This window comes from Mercenaria mercenaria, chromosome 4, assembly GCF_021730395.1.
Source record: "Mercenaria mercenaria strain notata chromosome 4, MADL_Memer_1, whole genome shotgun sequence".
Classification (NCBI taxonomy): domain Eukaryota; kingdom Metazoa; phylum Mollusca; class Bivalvia; order Venerida; family Veneridae; genus Mercenaria; species Mercenaria mercenaria.
In genome coordinates, this window is record NC_069364.1 from 71,970,603 (window position 1) to 71,995,240 (window position 24,638).

Consider the following 24,638-nt stretch of genomic DNA (forward strand, 5'->3'; position numbering starts at 1 on the left):
TAACTTCACAAAAATTAATGTTTCCATCTGAATGTTTTTATTATGATGTGCACTGTTTATTCCCATAAATGTCCCATGTATGGATCTCCAACTGGATTTGGGAACCATTCCCTCACGACAGTTAAGACACATTTTGGCATAATATCACGCCTGTGCCATACATATTTTTTAAATCGCCTGTCTCTTTGTAATGCAACAGTTTTTGCTTCAACATAACGCGGATCAAACCAGGCTTTGCGGTGAAGTAGCATTGTCCAGAAGCGTTTGTACAGTTCCTTACGTAAGCTACTGTTTCTCGCACTGACAGGGTTATTTTCAGTTTCCCACCAAAGTTGCCTCATACTTTCGTCCGTAATACATGGCCTACATAGACGGTATCTACACTCGTCTTGAGAATAATCCTGTTCAATTTGAAAATCAGTTACACAATTACTGTTTTCCTCATTATGAAGCGATTCATTTTCTACACATGTTTGAGTTGAAACTTCTGTATTACTGGTGCAACCATTCTGCCTTTGAATTTCCTCATATTCCCACTCATAATGATTGAATAATTGATTTACTGTCTCTAATTGGGTTGGTAATAATTCAAGAGTTACTCTGATTCTTTCCTCAGACATAATAATTTAATATCAAGTCACACATATTATGTTATATTAATAAATCCAATACTGCAATTAGAAATGATTTTATTTTTTCTTGTAAACCTGTAGATCTGAAATAAATTACAAACTTCCTAATCCTAACAACTCAATGTATAACACTTCTTTATAAATGGCACTCAACATCTGTATCAGATTTGCAACATAGATAAAATTGCATAATGTACTGGTACTTTATGGTCAGCATGTGGTCAAGAAATGCTGAAGGGATAAAGATCAAGATAGGCATTGGAATAGTCAAATATTATGTTCATGCAGGTAAAGTAGGTATTAAAACTTGAATGAAAGTCACTGTGACATCTTATTATATGCATGTAATAACAAAGTTTTGTGTACTAATAGCAGCACAATGAAGTACAATATAACGTATGTAAGATGTTTTTTAGCTCACCTGTCACATAGTGACAGGGTGAGCTTTTGTGATCGCCCTTCGTCCGTCGTCCGTCGTCCGTCCGTCGTCCGTCGTCCGTCCACAATTTCTTGTCTGCACGATAGAGGTTTCATTTATGATTTTATTTTAACCAAACTTGCACACAACTTGTATCACCATAAGATCTCGGTTCCTTTCTTGAACTGGCCAGATCCCATTATGGGTTCCAGAGTTATGGCCCCTGAAAGGGCCAAAATTAGCTATTTTGACCTTGTCTGCACAATAGCAACTTTATTTATGATTTGATTTTTACCAAACTTGCACACAACTTGTATCACCATAAGATCTCGGTTCCTTTCTTGAACTGGCCAGATTCCTTTATGGGTTCCAGAGTTGTGGCCCCTGAAAGGGCCAAAATTAGTTATTTTGACCTTGTCTGCACAGTAGCAGCTTTATTTATGATTTGATTTTTACCAAACTGGCACACAACTTGTATCACCATAAGATCTCGATTCTTTTCTTGAACTGGCCAGATTCCATTATGGGTTCCAGAGTTATGGCCCCTGAAAGGGCCAAAATTAGCTATTTTAACCTTGTCTGCACAATAGCAGCTTCATTTATGAATTGATTTTAACCAAACTGGCACACAACTTGTATCACCATAAGATCTTGGTTCCTTTCTTGATCTGGCGAGATTCCATTATGGGTTCCAGAGTTATGGCCCCTGAAAGGGCCAAAATTAGCTATTTTGACCTTGTCTGCACAGTAGCAGCTTTATTTATGATTTGATTTTTACCAAACTGGCACACAACTTGTATCACCATAAGATCTCGCTTCCTTTCTTGAACTGGCCAGATCCCATTATGGGTTTTAGAGTTATGGCCCCTGAAAGGGCCAAAATTAGCTATTTTGACATTGTCTGCACAATAGCAGCTTCATTTATGATTCGATTTTAACCAAACTTGCACACAACTTGTATCACCACAAGATCTTGGTTCCTTTCTTGAACTGGCCAGATTTCTTCATGGGTTCCAGAGTTATGGCCCCTTAAAGGTCCAAAATTGGCTATTTTGGCTTTTGCAGCCATATAGAGACTTCATTTATGGTTTTATTTGATACAAACTTCCAAAATAACTTCAACAACAATAACTCTTGGATTCCATGACAAATCAGATCCAAGCGTAGGTTCAGAGTTATTTTATATCTGATTACCTCCCCTGATTGTAATCAAAATAGATTTATATCAGTAAGTACTTATAGGACTTATTTGAAATTTCATTATTGTTATTAGTTGGACAGAGACAATCAGGGTAGATAACTATGGACTGGTTTTATGTCAAATTACCTCCCTTTATTTCAAATTAAAATGGGTATATCTCCATAACTAATGAAGATACTGATCTGAAATTTCATTTATGTCAACAGATTTATTTGGCAGATCCTTCTTTTGTTCACTTACAATATTTATTTTTTTAATTACTTCCCTTTTACGTTACTATAAATAGCTTATTTTTAGTAACTTTTTAATTATTGGCCGTAGGGAAAAACCGAGACCACTTTTCTTTGGTACAACATGGATGGTACCTCCAATTTTTAGGTGTATTTTGACATATCTATACCTTGTAAGAATTTTTTTTCTTTTTGGTTAAATTTCTTCCCTTTGTTGTTCCTGGCCTTTGGATTTTGATATTTTACTGAGGACCTTCTTGTCCTCAAGTGCAATGATAACAGGTGAGCGATATAGGGCCATCATGGCCCTCTTGTTTATTATTATAACAACCAGTTAAAGGGATAACTGGGCTGTTACATTAACCTTTAATACCCCTGTAAAGGATTCCTCCATTATACATTCACTCCTTTGTGCAGAATCCTAATCTCTTTTACAATAGATATTGCTCTCTATTACAACTTACATACATTATTATAATACATATTATTTTGGACATTGAAAATGAATAGAAGAAGACCGCCTAGTTTTAGGATTGAGGTACCTGGAGATGAAGATAAAAAGAAAGAGTTTCTGCAAAAAATAAAAAGTGTCAGGGATGTATTAACACGAACATACAATAAGCCTGCCAACAACTTGGACATATTAGATACTGCTCTCTCCTTTTGGATTGATAACTTTAATGGAAGTGAAGGAGACAATACAACAACTGCATCCTTCGCAACAGTTGACAGGAATGAGACAGAAGAAAGCCTGTTTGTGGTGGCAGGCTCTTCACTGCAACGATTGGTGACAATGACTGAGGAACATGCTAAGTCGTGTAGGCATTCGAACAGGGTTGTGAGAACAGTGTGTTGTGGACATGTGGGAATTAATACATTACAGTGTGACAAGGCAGACAGACCTCATGTTATGAAGTGGTCATCATCCCCATACCTACCAAATAACAAGTTCCTTGTAAACTACAGAATGCATCATGCATTTATTTGCAGTGGAATGCTTCCTGTTCATTACACAAGCTTAAGGTTTGCCAGTGCTGCTGGAATTGGATGTATAACGAAAAAGGAAAGAAAAACCATGTCAGGGATTTATAATGAAAGTGTCCAGGAGGCATACAATTCTTCAACTGAGGAGGCATTACTGGAGGAAATTGCCTGGTATGAAAACCTTGATGGCATTGACATCATGACAGACGCCCGCCACGGTTGGCGTAAAAATGCAAAAGACAGTAGCATCGTTGCGCTGGGAGAAAAGACCCACAAGGTTCTTCAGTGTGTTACTGTGACCAAGCAAGATGACATAGTGTCTCAGCGGCATGAATCAGTTGGCACAGCAAAAGTGTACGAGTATTTAGATTCCAAGGATGTCAGTGTACACGTTCATACCCATGACAGAAATTTGACAATAAATAAAATGGTTAAAGGCAGGGGTGTTACTATAAATCAAAATGATTTCTGGCATGGAGTGAAGAATTTGAAAAAGGCAATGAAAGCAGTGTCTTCTGGACCACTGTATAAACAAGGACAAACTTGGTCAAAACAATTGCTGGATAAGGTTGAGCCTGTTGCCACACACTTTCACTGGGCAATCCGAAACTGTCATAATGATCCTGCAAAACTGAAAAAGCTGCTTCTGAACATTGTTTCACATTATAAAAATGAACACAGCAGTTGTCACCATACATCAAGATGCCAAACTGATGCAAACTACGAACCTTCAAGAACAGTGATCACGGATCCAAAGGCTGAAAAGATACTTCAGACTGTCATTGAGCAGTCTGTGATATACAAGAGTCCTGAGGACTACATACTTGCTAGGGACACATCTTATGTGGAATCATTCAACAATACAGTGAACATTTTCCAAGACAAAAGGATTGCCTTCAGTGATGCCACATACAACACCAGATCAATGTTAAGTGTCCTGCACTGGAATGCCAATGTGGACCGGGAGTACACATCAGTCTGGAACCCACGTGATCCACGAGCACCGAGAAGGAAACGTGATAAAAAAAACTACAAGTCACTAAATTATAAATACGGTGATGAAATTTGGAATAAATATATGAATTCCATTTACCAAAGACGCCGTCAGAGGAGACAATAGATCAGGCCATGAAAATTGTGTTAAAATGCTTTTCTACAATGTACAAAAGAACATTTGAGCCGCATCATGGGAAAATAGGTCTTCGGGAATCTTCGAGGCTTTGCGACCAGTGTGGGCCCTGATCAGCCTGCACATCTGTGCAGGTTGATCAGGGCCCCCGACACTATAATTTTACTGTTACGTCAAAGAAGGCTCATTCTACCTGGAGATGCAATTTTCTTATCCTAATTCAGATGCATAAATGTACAGGACAGCCTAAAAACACGTTCCGGAAATTCGCGAAAATATCCGAAGGAACATATTCTGGTGATGTGGCTCATTTTTTCGTATATATATATAGGACATTAATGAATAAGTGACATTTTAGAGCATTACTTCGATCAAAGACAAATCATGTAAAGTGACAAAATTGATGCAAAAAGTACATTTATAGTGTATTCGTTTAAATAGTGCTTCTGCTTCATTCTAAAAAATATCGGTCTGTAATATGTCATATATAGTATAAGAGAAATTACAATGGAATTCACAATCATGTGATTAATTTTTTAATTATTTATCCTGCAGGTATATAATCTTAATTACATAGATTTCTGTAACATTTTGTGTTTAAATAGAAGCTAAATTGAATTCTAATTGTACAAAATTACACCTCTTTCCCCAAAGCTTTTATCTATGCAGCAGACCATGTGCTTCTATTTACTAGAGAGTGAATGTTTATAAACTTATCTGACCCCAGGTCAGTGCTGTAACAGTGTTGTAAAACTCCACCCCTCTAGCCATATAGGCTTAATGGCCATCCACCTGGATATTTGAGTTCACGGACTCCGGCCTTTAAAGTCCTGTCTTTAGGACTTTCTTGCAGCCTTGCTAAAAGAATCCCAGAATATCCCAGGATTATCAGGATAATCCTGGGATTTCCTGAGAACAGGAAAATATTTCTGCATGGGCAGTACCCACCCTTGCTGGAAATAATACCCTTGGACTTAAGGACCTTTCTTCACCTTGGACTTGAGGGACCTTTCTTCACCTTGGACTTGAGGAACCTTTCTTCACCTTGGACTTGAGGGAACTTTCTTCACCTTGGACTTGGGGGACCTTTCTTCACCTTGGACTTGAGGGAACTTTCTTCACCTTGGACTTGAGGGACCTTTCTTCACCTTGGACTTGAGGGACCTTTCTTCACCACTGAAGCTTAAAAGTCACTGAGTGACCAGAATTGTGTGATTTGAACCCCAAAAGCCAAACAGGATTTAAACTTAATATTTATCAAATTGCAAAATGCTGAATTACAAATTTGAAGTACATGTACATACACATTGCATACCATACACAGGATTGTTATTCAACATGTGAACTTGTGCACCTGTTGTTTTTATTGGGATTCCACAGACAGACCAGTTATGGCCCTTGACTTAGTTAAAAATATGCATACTGGTCCGAGTCGTAAATTTGGCCACTTTTTCCGGTTTTTCATAAATATTTCTTTCTTTATACAATTGATTTGTACAAAATTTCTACCATATGTGCTTTAATACAAGCAACATTGTTCTTATCATAAATGGCCGTTTACAGTATGGTAAACAATAAAACCGCGCTTAAAATAACTGACAGGTTTTACCTTCTAGAGGTTGTAAATATTCGGCCACTTTTTAAACAAAAAGTTGGTTATAATTTCAACATTGTCTTGGAAATAAATCAATGCTACAGCCAAAATTGTTCTTTTTTCAACAAACTGCAATCAATTTTCAGTAGCTCACCTCATGGGAAATATTTGCCAACAGACATTTAAAAAGCGCCTGTCATCTTTCTCACACAAGCATGACTTAGTTTAATTTTTACGTCACTGTTTATCACACATTCTAGCATAAAACTGCTGTTCTTGTCACTTTTCGGGGTGTTTTAACAGGAGAGTAAAGAGATTCTCGCGCTCACCTGCTGTTATACCACCTTTTTATATATGTGCTTTCTGTGGCAAAGCATAAACGTAAACGGCACAAAAACGGATAATTAAAAAGGAAATGACGTCAATGTGAAAAAAACAACGTAGACATGGAAATTCAATGACGTTGAGGGACAATATATTCATTTACTTGGTTTTAACGCGTTTTATGCTAGTTAGCGCATGTTCTTTTCGTGTTATAAAGTTTATGACGTCACGCGACCCACGCTATTTAGAGTACAACTTTAGGGAAGGACAACTTTTTTTCTACTCACCTCAACTTGTTGTTTTTTTCTGAGTTTGTTGCTGACGCAAAAGCTGAGATGACACAGATGCGTTCTCGAGCATCTGGCTGAACCCATAGTGGTAAGGAGCAAGTGATTTGAAATCAGCAACCTTAACCACTTGGCTGCAGAGACTGTACCTTGTTGCTTTAGTTAATATATATGACCTTTGCCAATGAACACTTGTCAGGTAAACTTTTACAGCATTAATCTACTGTTGCAAAAGTAATAATTTTTAAGCTTTAATAGGTCATTACAGTTGCATTTTAAATATTCTGAAGTATATATATTATAATTATATTTAAAGATTGAACAGAGTTAGTATTAAAAAATACACAATGTTACATTAAAGAAAATTCTACCCAGAACTCTTTGTTGTCTAGGAGCCTTTGTGGCTGAGTGGTTAAAAGATTGTTAACTTTAATTCACTTTCCTCGGCTTGGGTTGTCATGGGAGGAAGTCATCAAGCTGGTACATTATGCAAAAAGTCAGAGGTTCTTCCCCTGTGCTTGCCTGTGTCTGAAATAATGCTGGGAGGGACACCTGGGGACTTCATCTAACTTTAAGTGCAGGAAAGTCACCACTTGACTTGGTATTTTATTAATACTGTAAAATCATTTAATTTCATGGGCATGAAATTTCATGGTTTTAGTCAAGATGGCAATTTCGTGGAGATATGAATTCGAGGATTTCAACTTTTGAATATACAATGTAGAATGAATGGGAATTTTACTTGTTCTTTGGGATTAAATTTCATTGATTGACTTGACCACAAAATGCACGAAAATAAGTTCCCCACGAATATTACTGATTTCACAGTAATAGGCATTGAAACATGACACCGTTCTTTTTACAGACATACATTTCTCATATTTCGTTTTAATATAACAAATTAAACAAGTAGCCTACATTAGTAATGAAAAATAGACGGCTCTCTAAAGCTTGACGTCCACAATTTTCTAGTACTTGTGTACTTATTATGGAATGTACTGGTTTTGTCGGCTGTATTTTACTTACAGATTCAGTTCTGCTAACAGGAAGTTTATATCATCAGCTAACAAAACATGCACTTTGTCATCAAGAGTCAGATCATAAAAGAAGTTAGATCTTTAAGCAGTTAAAACATTAGAATTGTGTACATTTCTGTACCATGCAGTTTATAGTCAGTTAATTGTTTTATCTTACAGAGGAATCTTGTAGCCCAGACTGGAGACCCTACAGGTACAGGACGGGAGGGAGAGTCGGTGTATGGGTAGGTTGATTGCTTGCAAGAACAAGCAGTTCTAGTAGTTCATATTGTTTAAAAAAGATAACCTAATAAAATATGGTAAAACTTTACATGGTATCTCAAAATAAATTGGTCAATTTTGGATTGTTTGTATCTTTGCAGATTTAAGCAGGATAAAACAGTATGACTCTTCATACATGCATTTGTTTTAGGGTCAGCCACTGATCTAAATTATGGCTCAGATCAAGCTAGTTTGCAACAAGAATGTACATCGTTTTACCATACGAGGGGTGTTCCAAAAACAATGTCATTTGTGTTTTATTTCGCGGAAATCGTGTCATGTGTACACAAAACCACCTCGTGTAGATAGAATGATCACTGAATCGTAACATAGGTAAATATCGCGCTCACACGTTCACTGACTTTGGTACAGTGTACATTGCTTTATAGCGTATTCATTACACTTTACACATAATGACTGGGAAAAGAGCTGAAAATGTGCTTGAAATTAGGGCCTACATAAAAGGTAGGTCGCTACTCGGCATGAAGCTTGTAGATATTCACCGTGAAGTGTGCGACATTTATGGGGAAGGTCAAATGTCTCATAGGACTTTTTGTAGGTGGGTCGCTAAATTTAGGACTGGACAGCAGCAACTCAAAGATGCTGCTCGCACAGATCGTCCTGCAACAACTACGTCGAAAGGTAACATCGAAAAAATCCTCAATTTGCTAAAAAAGGATGCCCGATTCACTGTAAGGCAATTGGCCCGACTGACAAACTTGTCGTTAGCACGAGTTCATGGAATTTTGAAGAAACACCTAAAACTTAGAAAAATAAATGCAAGATGGATACCCAATTTGTTAACAGATGAACAAAAGAGGACCCGTGTAACAATGGCAAAAAAACTTCTGAACATGTACCTAAAATACAGCAAAAAGGTTTTTATGCCCCGAAGGGAGGCATATAGTTTTTGAACCATCTGTCGGTCTGTCAGTCTGTCTGTCAGTCTGTCCGCAATTTTCGTGTCCGGTCCATATCTTTGTCATCGATGGATGGATTTTCAAATAACTTGGCATGAATGTGTACCACAGTAAGACGACGTGTCGCGCGCAAGACCCAGGTCCATAGCTCAAAGGTCAAGGTCACACTTAGACATTAAAGGATAGTGCATTGATGGGCGTGTCCGGTCCATATCTTTGTCATCGATGGATGGATTTTCAAATAACTTGGCATGAATGTGTACCACAGTAAGACGACGTGTCGCGCGCAAGACCCAGGTCCGTAGCTCAAAGATCAAGGTCACACTTAGACATTAAAGGATAGTGCATTGATGGGCGTGCCCGGTCCATATCTTTGTCATCGATGGATGGATTTTCAAATAACTTGGCATGAATGTGTACCACAGTAAGACGACGTGTCGCGCGCAAGACCCAGGTCCGTAGCTCAAAGGTCAAGGTCACACTTAGACGTTAAAGGATAGTGCATTGATAGGCGTGTCCGGTCCATATCTTTGTCATCGATGGATGGATTTTCAAATAACTTGGCATGAATGTGTACCACAGTAAGACGACGTGTCGCGCGCAAGACCCAGGTCCGTAGCTCAAAGGTCAAGGTCACACTTAGACGTTAAAGGTCATTTTTCATGATAGTGCATTGATAGGCGTGTCCGGTCCATATCTTTGTCATTCATGCATGGATTTTAAAATATCTACGCATGAATGTGTGACACAGTAAGACGACGTGTCGCGCGCAAGACCCAGTTCCGTAGGTCAAAGGTCCTAAACTCTTACATCGGCCATAACTATATATTCATTCAAAGTGCCATCGGGGGCATGTGTCATCCTATGGAGACAGCTCTTGTTGATAATATAGTTACTGGTAATGGAACCTGGGTTTATTATTTTGAACCAAAGCGGAAGTATTCAAACCGAATTTGGGTCACCAAAAATGCGAGACGCCCAAGTATTGCCAAACGAATACGAACAGTGAAGAAGGTTTTGTATGTATTTTTTTCACTCATAAGGGTCCAATCATTCAAATTCCGGTACCAAAAGGCAGTACGGTCATAGGAAAATTCTATAAAAAAAGTTGTTCTAAGAAAATTGAAGAACTACTACAAAAGTCGCCGCCCCAAAACAGGACTTAAGTAACTCCGACTTTTGCATGATAATGCACCCGCTCACAGGCATTCAAACTTAAAATAGATGTTCTACCTCATCACCCACATCATGTGACACAAGGTGCATAACTCTGACACTAATTTTTCTTGAATTGTGTCCCCTTTTACCTAGAATTTAAGGTTAATTTTGATGTATTTTCACTATATCTCATTCTGATTGGCTTAGAGCCAAAGGGAAGTAACCTTTTTTTAACTTTTGTACTGAGTTTCTTCCCCTTAAATTCCAGGAATTAGTCTATTTTTAGAAATCCTATTTTTAGATTTTCAGTATTTTAGGTATTTTTCTAACTTTTTTATTGTAAGTCCTATGTAAAAAGTAAAAACATTTTTCTGTGGTAACATGGGTCGGTAAGACACTTTTTTGTATTCACTTTTAGTGTATCTCTAATATTAGAGATTTAATATATTTACTAGTATTACTTTACTAGTATTATACTAGTATTACTTATATGTGGAAGCCCAGGATGAAGTACTCCAAAGTATTTTTAAGATTTCTTATGGTTGCCATTCTTCTGTGACAAGACCGTATGGTGGGGGTATGAGTCACTCCTGTGACAGTTCTAGTTTTTCAAAGGGGTTTTAACGGAAAATCTACTACTTGAATAGCGAAGACTGCAGAATATGATGTGTAGGCTGATCTCTGGTCTGCACAGGTCGCAAATGCAGAATCACTTGTCACCAGCATGTTAAAGGTTAACTGCTGAAGAACAGGGTGGAAGGAGTGAGTCTAAAGAAAACCATGAAGGTTTAAAAATATATAGTTCATTGTTAACTCAAAAATGTTTAAGGTAGTACCAGTATTTAAAAAACATAACTTTGTTACTTTAAGCTGTGCTAGAGTTAAAAGAGAAAGGTTGTTGTAAAGAAGTCATCTAGCTACCTTGCAAGAAGTTGGATACATACCCAAGCTTCTACCTACTGAAACAAATCATTTGCCACTCAATGATTAGGGTTTGAGCCTCACTTGGGATGTTGAATTCTTCATGTGAGGAATCATCCAGCTGGTTTACAGATGGTTGGTGGTTCTACCCAGGTGCCCGCCTGTCATGAAATAAAGGCATCTGGGATCTTCCTGCACTATCAAAAATCAAAACAAATCTACCTACTAAGCATAGCTAGAGGATGAATATATTTTCATTTGATATTTGAGGATTTTAAAGCTATTATTTGGTCATAATCCCAGTTGAAAAAAGTATCTGTTTTTTTCCAAATTTGAGACAAAAATTCCCAATTCTATCCTACTGAAAATTTTGGTAAAATTAATCTTTCAGTGCTTAAAGCACAGTAAAATTAATATTTAAAGAAAGAGCATCAAAAAATACAAATCATTATAAAGAAATTGATGGTTTTTTGCCTAATATTATGTTGTTGCTACAAATGTATTTATTTATAGGTGGTTAACTGAATTTTTTCAAAGTTTTGACCAAATACTGCAAAAATTCTCAAAGCAGAGGGTATTGGTTGTCTTCCCCCCCAAAAAAGCCTGGAAACAAAAAATTGTTGTACTGTGTTTTAAATTTCACTTGTTTTGTAGATGGCTGAACAGCAGAGACAGCAAATAGAGATTGCACAAAGACGGGATGGTATGTAATATTATTTCTTCTACCCACTTCATGCATATTCCACTTGATGATTCGGTTTTCAATATTTTTTAAATGTTTTTTTTTTTTCCACAGGTGTGATGTAGTGAAATATTTTGGAACTTTAATTTAAACTTGGTTACCAGTTATAGCTGTTCAAGAGAATTTTTTAAGCTCATAAGATCAAAGTTTCAGTGATTAATGATTTTAATAAATGTCAAGAAGTTGAAGTTTTAGTCAGAGATTATTTTTATGGATATTTTAGAGAATCGTAATCCTCCTGATCCAATGACAACAGAAGCTGCCGCCGTTATGCGTGAGATGGGCTACTCTGCGGAACGTACAAGGGAGGCAATCTTAGCCGTTAGACAACAAACAGGTTTGTGTTATATATTGTACATTTTTAACATATTAACTATTATATAATAATAATAAAGACCAGGAAGAGGGACAACACGTCAAAAACACCGATTAAATATTAACGATTTTAATGTATGGTCTACAAGTTTCGACTAACTGTTAATGTAAACATGATGAAAAAAGGTGAATAAGAAGGCAGATGTGCTAGTATTTGATACTCGTGTTAGTAATTGTTATTTTGATCAATGTTCTTTTGAAGGGGTGATTAAACAGCTGACTGAAAATAATAAGATTATGTGATAGAATTTGTAGCTTATCTGATTTTTTTTAAAAAAATGATGAGTTATTGTCATCACTTGATCGGTGTCGGCGTTGGCTTGTTAAGTTTTATGTTTAGGTCAGCTTTCCTCCTAAACTATCAAAGGTATTGCTTTGAAACATCAGAACACTTGTTCACCATCAATAGCTGACCCTGTACAGCAAGAAACATAACTCTGTCCTGCTTTTTACAAGAATTATGGCCCCTTTTGGACTTAGAAAATATCAGATTTCTTGGTTAAGTTTTATGTTTAGGTCAACTTTTCTCCTAAACTATCAAAGCTATTGCTTTGAAACTTGCAACACTTGTTCACCATCATAAGCTGACTCTGTACATCAAGAAAGGTAACTCCTTCCTGCTTTTTACAAGAATTATTGCCCCTTTTGGACTTAGATAATCAGATTTCTTGGTTAAGTTTTATGTTTAGGTCAGCTTTTCTCATAAACTATCAAAGCTATTTCTTTAAAACTTGCAACACTTGTTCAGCATCATAAGCTGACCATGTACAGCAAGAAACATAACTCTGTCCTGCTTTTTGCAAGAATTATGGCCCCTTTTGGACTTAGAAAATATCAGATTTATTGGTTAAGTTTTATGTTTAGGTCAGCTTTTCTCTTAAACTATTCAAGCTATTGCTTTGAAACTTGCAACAGTTGTTCACCATCATAAGCTGACTCTGTACATCAAGAAACATATCTCCATCCTGCTTTTTGCAAGAGTTATGGCCCTTTTTGGACTTAGAAAATCATGGGTAGGACAATTTTTCTATTATACAAAAAAAATCAGATGAGCGCAAGCACCCGCAAGGCGGTGTTCTTGTTTTAAAGATGCAAGGATGTTTAATACCTGTGTGTGTTGTTTCCTACTACAGGGTCAGCAATGGTCACTACCCAACAAGTTTTGACCTGGTTACTGGACGCTGAAGAAAGAAGATTAACTGGTAATTCAAGTAACACTGGTAAGTTACTGTAATGCAAGATTTAACTATGACACAGTGTGAAATGTTTGGTCCTGGTGGCTGTTGTAAGAACATGATGTATTGAAATTTTGTAAACATTTAGAATTGTTTAGCAACATAAGCATTGTGTTCATTGGCTGCCCATACAAATTCTGTCCCACCCTTTTGATGTGTTTTATGGTGGTGGTTTGAAACTCATCTGGACCAAACTCTTTGCATGAGAGTAAAACCTTCTGTAAGATGTCTGAAATGATCCTTGGAGGGACACCGACCTGTGTTGTTTTGAATTAAAGTCCAACAAAACACACAAAAAAACAAGACTTAGTGCATTTGAATGAAAAGGTAGTATGCTTTATGATAAAACTGGCAGATTTGTTTATTAATTGTTTTTGAAATTCATTACAATTTTCCATAAAGCAATAAAAAAAAAAACACACTGAAGTATTCGAACTTCTTGACTTTTGTCATGTCTAGAAGTTTTGAAAAATAATAGTTCATTCAAATTCATCATTAAAGAAAAAAAATCATAACATGCATATTTGTTTTAAATTATAAATCTTTATCTTTCAGAATTAGGCATTAGACCTCCACCTATGTCCTATTCTACAGCAACTTCTATTGTCGACACCAGCGCTCCGTCATCTATTGTGTACACGGGAACCAGTATCTCATCTTCAATTGTATACACTGGAACCAGCATAGATACTTCAGTTGTTAACACGACTTCAAGCATTTCTACCGCAACATCTATAGTCAATGCTGGGACCACCACATCTACTGTGAGTTCAACATCAACTACTGCCACGGCTGAAGTCCAGCACACTGGTACTCCAGCAGGAGCAGAAAGCTCTGGAACTGGGAAACAGCAGACTGGTTCAGGGAATAGTTCCAGTTCTAATTCAGCCAGTGGAGCCAGCGTAGAGAAGCAATCTGGAGCATCTGGCGGGGACAGTGACGAGTCGAAATCAGCAGCCAAAGAAGGTTTGTCACTTTTCTTGTCAGCTTCAAATTTCAAAGTGCTGTGCATGATAACTCTATTTTTGATAATTTGTAATTATTATACCTACAGACATGATCAGTGTCATAATACAACAAGATACACACATATCTATGTTTAAGGTTAAGGTCATACTAGGAGGTCAAAAGTCAAGTAGTCTGTTTTTGTCCACTATATTTTCTAAACCGATGATGCATGACCAAAGTCTGTATCTATATCCAAGGTCAAGGTCACACTTTGAGGCCAAAAGTCAAATAGTCTTATTTCTAACTGCATAATATCTTCTGAACTGCTTGACAGATTTTCATCATAAAACTAACATTATTTCTTTTCCTAATATAGCTGATTTGCAGAGTTCAAGGTCAAGGTTTTGCACTTGAGGTCAAAGGTCAAATAGCTTTATTCCATGTCCGCTTTATTTAAGCAACTTCAAAATAGCATTAATTATTTGTCTCTTCAACATGACATGCAGAGTTGATGACCCAGATCACTACGTCCAGCCAGATCCAACCCCCTTCCCTGAATAAAAGCGGCATCTTGAGGTATTAATCACCTTCAGTGATATGTCTGGTTCTAAATATTACACAAAAACTTTGTTTATTATGTCTGTTCATAAGTCTGTCATCTACAGTTTCTTGAAAGAACATTTTCTACCCAATTTTAACCAAACTTCACAGGAATCTCCTTTCAGATTCCTTCAAATCTAGGTCATCCATGCAGAATTCTGGTTGCAGTGGCAATTAAGGTATAGGTCCATGTTTCGGAGAAAAAAATTCGAACGTTATGAAATCATAGAAAGAATGCATTGTTTTACTTGAAAATTTAACAGCATATAAAACATTTATATTATTCTACAAAACCATTGTCAATTTACTGATATATGTATTGAATTACGGAAAGGGACTGCATGAAGGGGCCACTGTTCTGGACAGTTCAGCGCCTTTAAAAACTCACCATTTTTTAGCTCACCTGTCACAAAGTGACAAGGTGAGCTTATGTGATCGCGCAGTGTCTGTCGTCCATCGTCCGTCCGTCCGTGCGTGTGTCCGTAAACTTTTTGCTTGTGACCACTCTAGAGGTCACATTTTTCATGGGATCTTTATGAAAATTGGTCAGAATGTTCATCTTGATGATATCTAGGTCAAGTTCGAAACTGGGTCACGTGCGGTCAAAAACTAGGTCAGTAGGTCTAAAAATAGAAAAACCTTGTGACCACTCTAGAGGTCACATTTTTCATGGGATCTTCATGAAAGTTGGTCAGAATGTTCATCTTGATAATATCTAGGTCAAGTTTGTAACTGGGTCACGTGCGGTCAAAAACTAGGTCAGTAGGTCTAAAAATAGAAAAACCTTGTGACCACTCTAGAGGTCACATTTTTCATGGGATCTTCATGAAAGTTGGTCAGAATGTTCATCTTGATGATATCTAGGTCAAGTTCGAAACTGGGTCACGTGGGGTCAAAAACTAGGTCAGTAGGTCTAAAAATAGAAAAACCTTGTGACCTCTCTAGAGGCCATATATTTCAAAAGATCTTCATGAAAATTGATCAGAACGTTCACCTTGATGATATCTAGGTCAAGTACAAAACTCGGTCACGTGCCATCAAAAACTAGGTCAGTAGGTCAAATAATAGAAAAACCTTGTGACCTCTCTAAAGGCCATATTTTTCATGGGATCTGTATGAAAGTTGGTCTGAATGTTCATCTTGATGATATCTAGGTCAAGTTCGAAACTGGGTCCATGCTGTCAAAAACTAGGTCAATAGGTCTAAAAATAGAAAAACCTTGTGACCTCTATAGAGGCCATATATTTCATGACATCTTCATGAAAATTGGTCAGAACGTTCACCTTGATGATATCTAGGTCAAGTTTGAAAGTGGGTCACGTGCCATCAAAAACTAGGTCAGTAGGTCAAATAATAGAAAAACCTTGTGACCACTCTAGAGGCCATATTTTTCATGGGATCTGTATGAAAGTTAATCTAAATGTTCATTTTGATAATATCTAGATCAAGTTCGAAAGTGGGTCACGTGCTGTCAAAAACTAGGTCAGTAGGTTAGATAATAGAAAAACCTTGTGACCTCTCTAAAGGCGCAGTGTCCGTCGTCCATCGTCCGTCCGTCCGTGCGTGCGTCCGTAAACTTTTTGCTTGTGACCACTCTAGAGGTCACATTTTTCATTGGATCTGTATGAAAAATGGTCTGAATGTTCATCTTGATAATATCTAGGTCAAGTTCGAAACAGGGTCATGTGCGGCCAAAAACTAGGTCAGTAGGTCTAAAAATAGAAAAACCTTGTGACCTCTCTAAAGGACATACTTATGAATGGATCTCCATAAAAATTGGTCAGAATGTTCACCTTGATGTTATCTAGTTCAAGTTTGAAACTGGGTCACGTGCCATAAAAAACTAGGTCAGTAGGTCAAATAATAAAAAACCTTGTGACCTCTCTAGAGGCCATACTTTTCATGGGATCTGTATGAAAGTTGGTGTGAATGTTCATCTTGATGATATCTAGCAAGTCAAGTTTGAAACTGAATCAACTGCAGTCAAAAACTAGGTCAGTAGGTCTAAAATTATTAAAATCTTTTGACCTCTCTAGAGGCCATATTTTTCAATGGATCTTCATGAAAATTGATCTGAATGTTCACCTTGATGATATCTAGGTCAGTTTCGAAACTGGGTCATGTGCGGTCAAAAACTAGGCCAGTAGATATAAAATAGAAAAACCTTGTGACCTCTCTAGAGGCCATATTTTTCATGAGATCTTCATGAAAATTAGTGAGAATGTTCACCTTGATGATATCTAGGTTAAGTTCAAAACAGGGTCACGTACCTTCGAAAACTAGGTCAATAGGTGAAATAATAGAAAAACCTAGAGACCATATTTTTCAATGGATCTTCATGAAAATTGGTCAGAATTTTTATCTTGATGATATCTAGGTCAAGTTCAAAACTGGGTCACATGAGCTCAAAAACTAGGTCACTATGTCAAATAATAGAAAAAACGACGTCAAACTCAAAACTGGGTCATGTGGGAAGAGGTGAGCGATTCAGGACCATCATGGTCCTCTTGTTTAAAAGCTGTTACACGTCTTCGTTTTGATGCATTTGCAACATCGTGCGAGTGTTTAAAATTTACATAACTAGGTAAAACATCGTTTTTGACAATTGTTTACATTTATTTCTTTACAAATGGCATTCTTACTTAAAGGGGGACAACTCATTAAGAATATTTTAAGTATCCAAATCTGTGGGACAGAACAATAAAATATGTATTGGACAGATAAGTTGTGTGTCAAGATGCTGTTTATTCGTTAAAAAAATCTGTTGTTTTGTGATATACTGCTAAACCTTAAAAGGAAATACTTTAAAAATTCCTCTTCTCGGAAACTGCTGGCCTAATTTTGAAACAGTTTCACAGTAATGTTCCTTGGGTGATCCTCTACCAAATTTCTTTAAATAGTTCAATTTGTCCAAAAAAAAACCATGGCCTCCAGGAGGTTGGACTAGTTTTTCCTCACTTAATGGAAAACTGTGTCAATATTCTCAGCTGAAACATCTGGTCCAGTTTTAAAATAATTCAACAGGAATGTTCCTTTAGTTATTCAGTGGAGCTGAAAATGTTAGGCGAGTAATCTATGGCCGTCACGGTCCTCTTGTCTTTTTTTGTGTACAAATAGATCAGTAATTAATATTTGGTAGAGAAAACTTGACAATATGTTTCACATTTTTGAAATTTCAATGTTTTAAAGCGAGGTATACTTGATATAATGACAGAGAAAAGTCATACAAATATGACCATGTCTCTTTTTCCTGAAACAATACATGTACCTCTTCATAAGTAAAAAGTATGTAACTTAAGTTAACCTTTAACCCGGTGGCAGCAAGTGATTCTGCATTTGCAACCAGTGCAAACCAAGATCTGAGCCCGCACAGCCTGTTTGCTATTCAGTCAGTAAATTTTCAGTGAAATAATAAATGGTACTGCCGAAACTGAAAGATGGACCAGTCCATTTTAGAAATTTAACAGGGTGAAGGTTGATCTCATCTCTGGATATAGTACTTGTGACAAGTAGTTTTTCTTGCAACACACATGTTCTGTTTCAGATGCAAGCAGTAGCGTGCCTACAAACAAAACTACAAAGAAGAAAAATGCAAAGAAAAAAGCTAAAAATAAAGCTGCAGCAAAATCAGAAACAGCTGGTGCCACAGGAGGAGATATAGGTAAGCAGGGTATCATTTTCTACTAAAACAACTATGAAACTTTGCTCAATTTTTATCATAATTAGATGAGTAAGTATGCAAAGAACCATAGCTGTCACTTGCATATTGTCAGAATCATGGCTTTTTTTACTTCCATCCTAATATCTCATCAGTATTGGTATGAAATCTTGCTAGAGGTTTAGAATTCTTCACATGAGGAAGCCATCCAGCTGGCTTATGAAAGGTTGGTGGTTCTACCCAGTGGTTGCCCATGCTTGAAATAATTCCCGGAGAGCAGTCTTCCTCCACCATCAAAAGCTGGAAAAGTCGCCATATGACCAAAATGGTGTTGGTGTGACTCTTAATCAAACAAAAAAATTCAATGTAGATTTATTACTATTTATGATAATCAATGATATTGGCTGAAGCATAACTAAATTTTGATTAGAAATAACTGAGTTTCATCAGCTATTACTATGCCTAATGTGAATTCTTTTTAACTTTTCTAGATGCAAAATCTTTGAAGGCAGAAAATGAAAAGTTAAGAGAAATGCAGACTTGCAAGATTTGTATGGAGCGAGCAGTAAACACAACCTTATTGCCATGTGGACATTTAGTATGCTGTGATACCTGTGCTGCACGATTACAGAGATGTCCTATATGCAGAAAGAGGATTAAAGGAACAGTGAAAACATTCATGTCTTGAAGAGAGACTGGGACTTACTTCCATCCTAATATCTCACTAATATCAAATAATATGACCTAAGCAACGGTTAATATCACATCAAAGTTCAGATTGCTTAACAGAATTCAGCATGCAGAAAACTCAGCTCCCCAAGCTTCTGCTGGCCAAGGTCAAAGGGTCAGAAGGCATATGAACAAAAAGGATATGTCAGTGTTAAACAACTATTTTTCATGTGCCTCCATAACATATAATCTGTCAGTAACTAAGTTTCAAAGCCTTCTTAAGAAATAAAGCAATATACCCTGATATCTAGAATTTTTCTCTTATTGTTTTATGGTCTGGAGGTCAGTGCCTTTAAGCTGACTTAAAATAATAGTCTTACTCAGAAATAAATAACCACTTGGATATTTAAAACACTTCAGAAAAGTCATCATATGCCTTCTAACCTTTATATGTATGACCAATGTAGAAGTTTGGTCAGTGGAGGAGAGAACAACTGTACTTGGGGGAGGGGTTACAGTTAATTTGTTGAAATCTCAGAAGTGACTTCATGTCTACCATGTCTGCTGAAGTCTTGTATTAACAAGGTAGGAAACTCTATTGATAACAATGCAAAATTATAGCAAACAAGTGTTAGTATCTCTTAAACTCAATATTGATATGTTAGAAATATGTTTATGTTAGAAGAATTCATAAGGTCTAGTTACAAATAAATGGTAGTTGAATAGTTGTAATGTTTTTTATAATAGTAGAATCTAAATATGGATGCAACTTCACAACAGATCTATCTAAAATATTTGAGAGGAAAGTTTTTGAATGGAATTCCAACAAAAAAGTACAGCTATGATTTCATTATTAATACAGTACATTAATCTAAGTGTTGTATTCAGCTCGAGTTGATTTTATCAGGCCTGAACACCAGAAAGTGTAACTTAGACAGAAGCGATCATGTCTGGAATTTCGTTAAAAGACAATGAAGTCTGTTGAAATTGATTCATTTGATGAATTGATTTGAAAGGAGACTGTTTTACAGTCTTATTGTTCTATTTTTGCCTGATGAAAGTACTTTATTAACATCAACAGTAGTGCAGACATTAAAGAAATAAGTATTGTTTTCAAGGAAGCTTATAAGCCATAGATGTAAATGGCTTAAGAGGTGTGGTTTTGCTACCTTTAGAGGTCATATTTTAAATACTGTAACGTCTCTTATTTATAAAGCTTAACTTTCAAGAAACTTACAGAGATATGTACTTTTAGTTATTTTTTTATAGAAGATGAAGTAACAAATGCACTAACTTACATTTTTTACATAAATACCAACATGAAAAGATGTATTAGATCCAGATTTATATTTGAAAATCTGAATAGTTACTTCATCTTAAAATTAGCATGTTTTTTTGTGAATACACAGTACTGTGTGTTAGGTTTGAAATACTGTACAAACATGTATATCTAAGCACAGTGTAAAAGTGTACTACTACTGAAAAACTGAAAGATTTTTAAACAGTCACGGTTATATATGACCTTTAATTGTGAGTGTAGCTGTACAAACACAGTTTATGTATTTATTCAAGTTTAATTCATTTAATGAGGATTTACTACATTTAAAGTTAGTATCTCAAACTAAACTATTTTAGAGGAAGATAAACTTTGGTCACTTTCTTGATTATCATTAAGTCATATTATTATTAGCATTTTGTCTGTGTATTAAATGGTATATTGTGTAGAGTACCATGTATAAAATTGGTGTGTTGTATTTGAAAAAAAAAGATATAAAAAAATGTAGAAAAATCACCAGTTGCTAAAATCATTGTATATACAGCCATAAGGTACTTGCATCTATGTAGATAGTTTACTTTTGAAAATGTTGTTTAAAACAGGAGGATGTTTGAATAGTTTTATTTGTATGTGTTTTTGTTTGTTTGTTTTATTTTGTCTTTCAATATACACTTACAAACTTGTGTTAAGATAAAGATATAATATTGTAGACCTGGCTGAAAGGAATTTATCAACATTTTCTGTCTGTTCCTCATATTTTCATCATACACACAAATTATGGTCTGATACCTCTAGAAGCCTGTTATTGTGCCCAGCTTCCATTATATTTTCTCTTCAAGACAACTGTGATTGGTATCGAATTTCCTAGTCATCATTTTTTGTGTACCTGCTCATGCAGCACTCTCGGGTAATCAAGTGAACTAATTCAAGGGTTATATAATATCAAGAATTATAATGCCTGGCTTTTTTTCTCACTGGGTTGAAATAAAATATTTCAATTTCTTCTTTTATTTGTGTGAACTTAAAACGAAAGAATTATTTGGTGTAAAAATATTTGGATGTGTATGTCAGGATGGTTCTTTGACAGGTTTACAATTTATGATATCTTAAATTAGCGTAGATATGTTAACAGAATTTTTGCAGTGACAAGTGACATATATATTTATGTTCTGATAGTTTAATTGTTTAGTATATTGCTTTCAATGTTTACTGACGGTGTTGGTGCCAGACTTTTTATTTGAATGTTTTATAAATGGTATATAAAGTATATTAAAGTTTGTATGTAGGTATCCATAGGGTATCAGAATTATCTACTGTAGGTGATGTTTAACGAAGAATTTTACAAATTTAATGTACTAGTATACAGGCATTATTTTCTATGTATTTCTCATCTTATGTATTGATATGCAAAATATGCCCATGACATAATTTTTATGTAATTCAGTATGTGTTAATACATGTTGTTAAGTGATCAGTACTTCGAATGGTAAGTTTTGCTGTATTTCTGTAATATTACATGTACTTACAAGATACATGTAGAATGCAGACAACTAAAATGCCATACCTTTATTATATTCTTTCATTCATATATATATTATACCACCATTAGAACATATTCATTAATGCACATGTATTTTAATATTGTCAGTGATTCAAAAATATTTATATTTCAGTCCAAGAAATTACAATGTGTTACTTTTTCTGTTGTATGTCATTGATTATGTCTGTATATTATTGCAGAAATGCTTTTATTATGTATTGTACGGTATTAAAATTTGAATTTTTGTGATGCATTTATGGCTTATTTCTATAATTATGTCTCCCACAGAGTAATTAGGGAGACAAACTTATTTAGTGCTGTGCGTCTGTCCATGTATCTGTAAAGTTTGTCCTTGACACTACTGGACAGATTTACACCAAACTTTCCAAGAGTGATCTTTGCTTAGCCTAGTTATGCATAACTTCATGCATTTTGTTATTCCGTTATTTTTAGCAGAGTTATGGCCATTGATTCATCGAATTTCATGTTTTGGCCACCTTGTATATTATTTGGCCGATTTCTATAAAACTTTACAGAAATAATCAGTGCCAAGACTTGTGCATATTTTCTGTATTTTCCGGTTCAGAGACTTTCATAGGAATTTTTGCTCTTGATTTGTCTTATTTTACCTTGCTTGAACGATTGCTCCTATACCATAAGTGGGAATTACTGCAAACTTGAAACTTGTGGCCCTTGAATCATCCATTTTTAGCTCATCTGATTTTTTGAAAAAAAATGATGAGTTATTGTCATCACTTGAGCGGTTGTCGGCGTCGGCGTCGGTGTCGGCGTCGGCGTCTGCGTCGGCGTTGCCTGGTTAAGTTTTATGTTTAGGTCAGCTTTTCTCCTAAACTATCAAAGCTATTGCTTTGAAACTTGGAATACTTGTTCACCATCATAAGCTGACCCTGTATAGCAAGAAACATAACTCCATCTTGCTTTTTGCAAGATTTATGGCCCCTTTTGTACTTAGAAAATATCAGATTTCTTCGTTAAGTTTTATGTTTAGGTCAACTTTTCTCCTAAACTATCAAAGCTTTTGCTTTGAAACTTGGAATACTTGTTCACCATCATAAGCAGACCCTGTACATCAAGAAACATAACTCCATCTTGCTTTTTTGCAAGAATTATTGCCCCTTTTGGACTTAGAAAATCAGTTTTCTTGGTTAAGTTTTATGTTTAGGTCAGCTTTTATCCAAAACTATCAAAGCTATTCCTTTAAAACTTGCAACACTTGTTCACCATCATAAGCTGACCCTATACAGCAAGAAACATAACTCCATCCTGCTTTTTGCAAGATTTATGGCCCCTTTTGGACTTAGAAAATATCAGATTTCTTGGTTAAGTTTTATGTTTAGGTCAACTTTTTCTCTTAAACTATCAAAGCTATTGCTTTAAAACTTGCAACTCTTGTTCACCATCATAAGCTGACCCTGTACAGCAAGCAACATAACTCCATCCTGCTTTTTGCAATAATTATTGCCCCTTTTGGACTTAGAAAAATGGTTGAATATTATGTTTAAGTCAACTTTTCTCATAAACTATCAAAGCTATTGCTTTAAAACTTGCAACAGTTTTTCACCATCATAAGTGGACACTGTACATCAAGAAACATAACTCTATCCTGCTTTTTGCAAGAGTGATGGCCCTTTTTAGACTTAGAAAATCATGGGTAGGACAATATTTCTATTACACAAAAAAAATCAGATGAGCGTCAGCACCCGCAAGGCGGTGCTCTTGTTTATGTTTTGGCTGTGTCTCTATAATAGAGCGGATTTCCACCAAAGCTTGCAGGAGTGATCAGTGCCAAGTCTTACAGTGCATATTCTTGGTATGTTCCTGTTCAGTGATTTGCAAGGGAGTCACAGCACTTTATTCGTCAAATTTTATGACATTTTGTGAACTTCTCTTACACTATTGAGCAGATTTCTACCAAATGTTATCAGTGCCAAGCTTATTAGGTATCCATGTCGTTGTCATGGTCCGGTTCAGTGATTATTAGCCGAGTCATGGCCATTGATTTATCATATTTTACAGTGTTTACACTACTTGCCTGAATTTCACCAAACTTCCCAAGTGTGAAGCATAGTTGTGCATATCATTATCATGATCTAATTTAGCGGTTTTCAATAGAATGTGATTTCGTTGAATAAAATCATTGTTTGGAGTTCAGATGTGAACAAATTATTTCATTAGGGCATAGCCCAAGTGATATGATAATATGCTTCTGAACGACAATGAATTTATTCAAGAGCAAGTTATTCTGTGAGATATATTATTTTGATTCTAACGCAATGTGAGTGATTATCTTTACATCCCAAATATGTGCCTGTTTTGTGTGGTTTTCTTTCCCAACTGGCGGCTACATGACAAATGTAACGCTATGACGTAATAACTGTGACATATTAATAGCGGTTTTATTTCATATTAAGACACAGTTTCAGTCATCCTCGTATAATAGGAAAATAAATCGGGTTGTGTTAGAATTAAGAAATATAT

At 36.0% G+C, this 24,638-nt stretch overlaps 1 protein-coding gene across 1 annotated transcript; it reads left to right on the forward strand.

Annotated features, from left to right (window-relative positions):
• Positions 1–11,686: 11,686 nt before the first annotated feature.
• On the forward strand, positions 11,687–22,388 carry LOC123552084 (uncharacterized). The gene is made up of 6 exons (XM_053541671.1): positions 11,687–11,799; positions 12,062–12,175; positions 13,347–13,433; positions 14,004–14,414; positions 18,541–18,657; positions 19,146–22,388. The coding sequence occupies exons 1-6, from the start codon at positions 11,751–11,753 to the stop codon at positions 19,340–19,342; spliced, it is 975 nt and encodes a 324-aa protein (XP_053397646.1). The 5' UTR covers positions 11,687–11,750; the 3' UTR covers positions 19,343–22,388.
• The last annotated feature ends 2,250 nt before the right edge of the window (positions 22,389–24,638 follow it).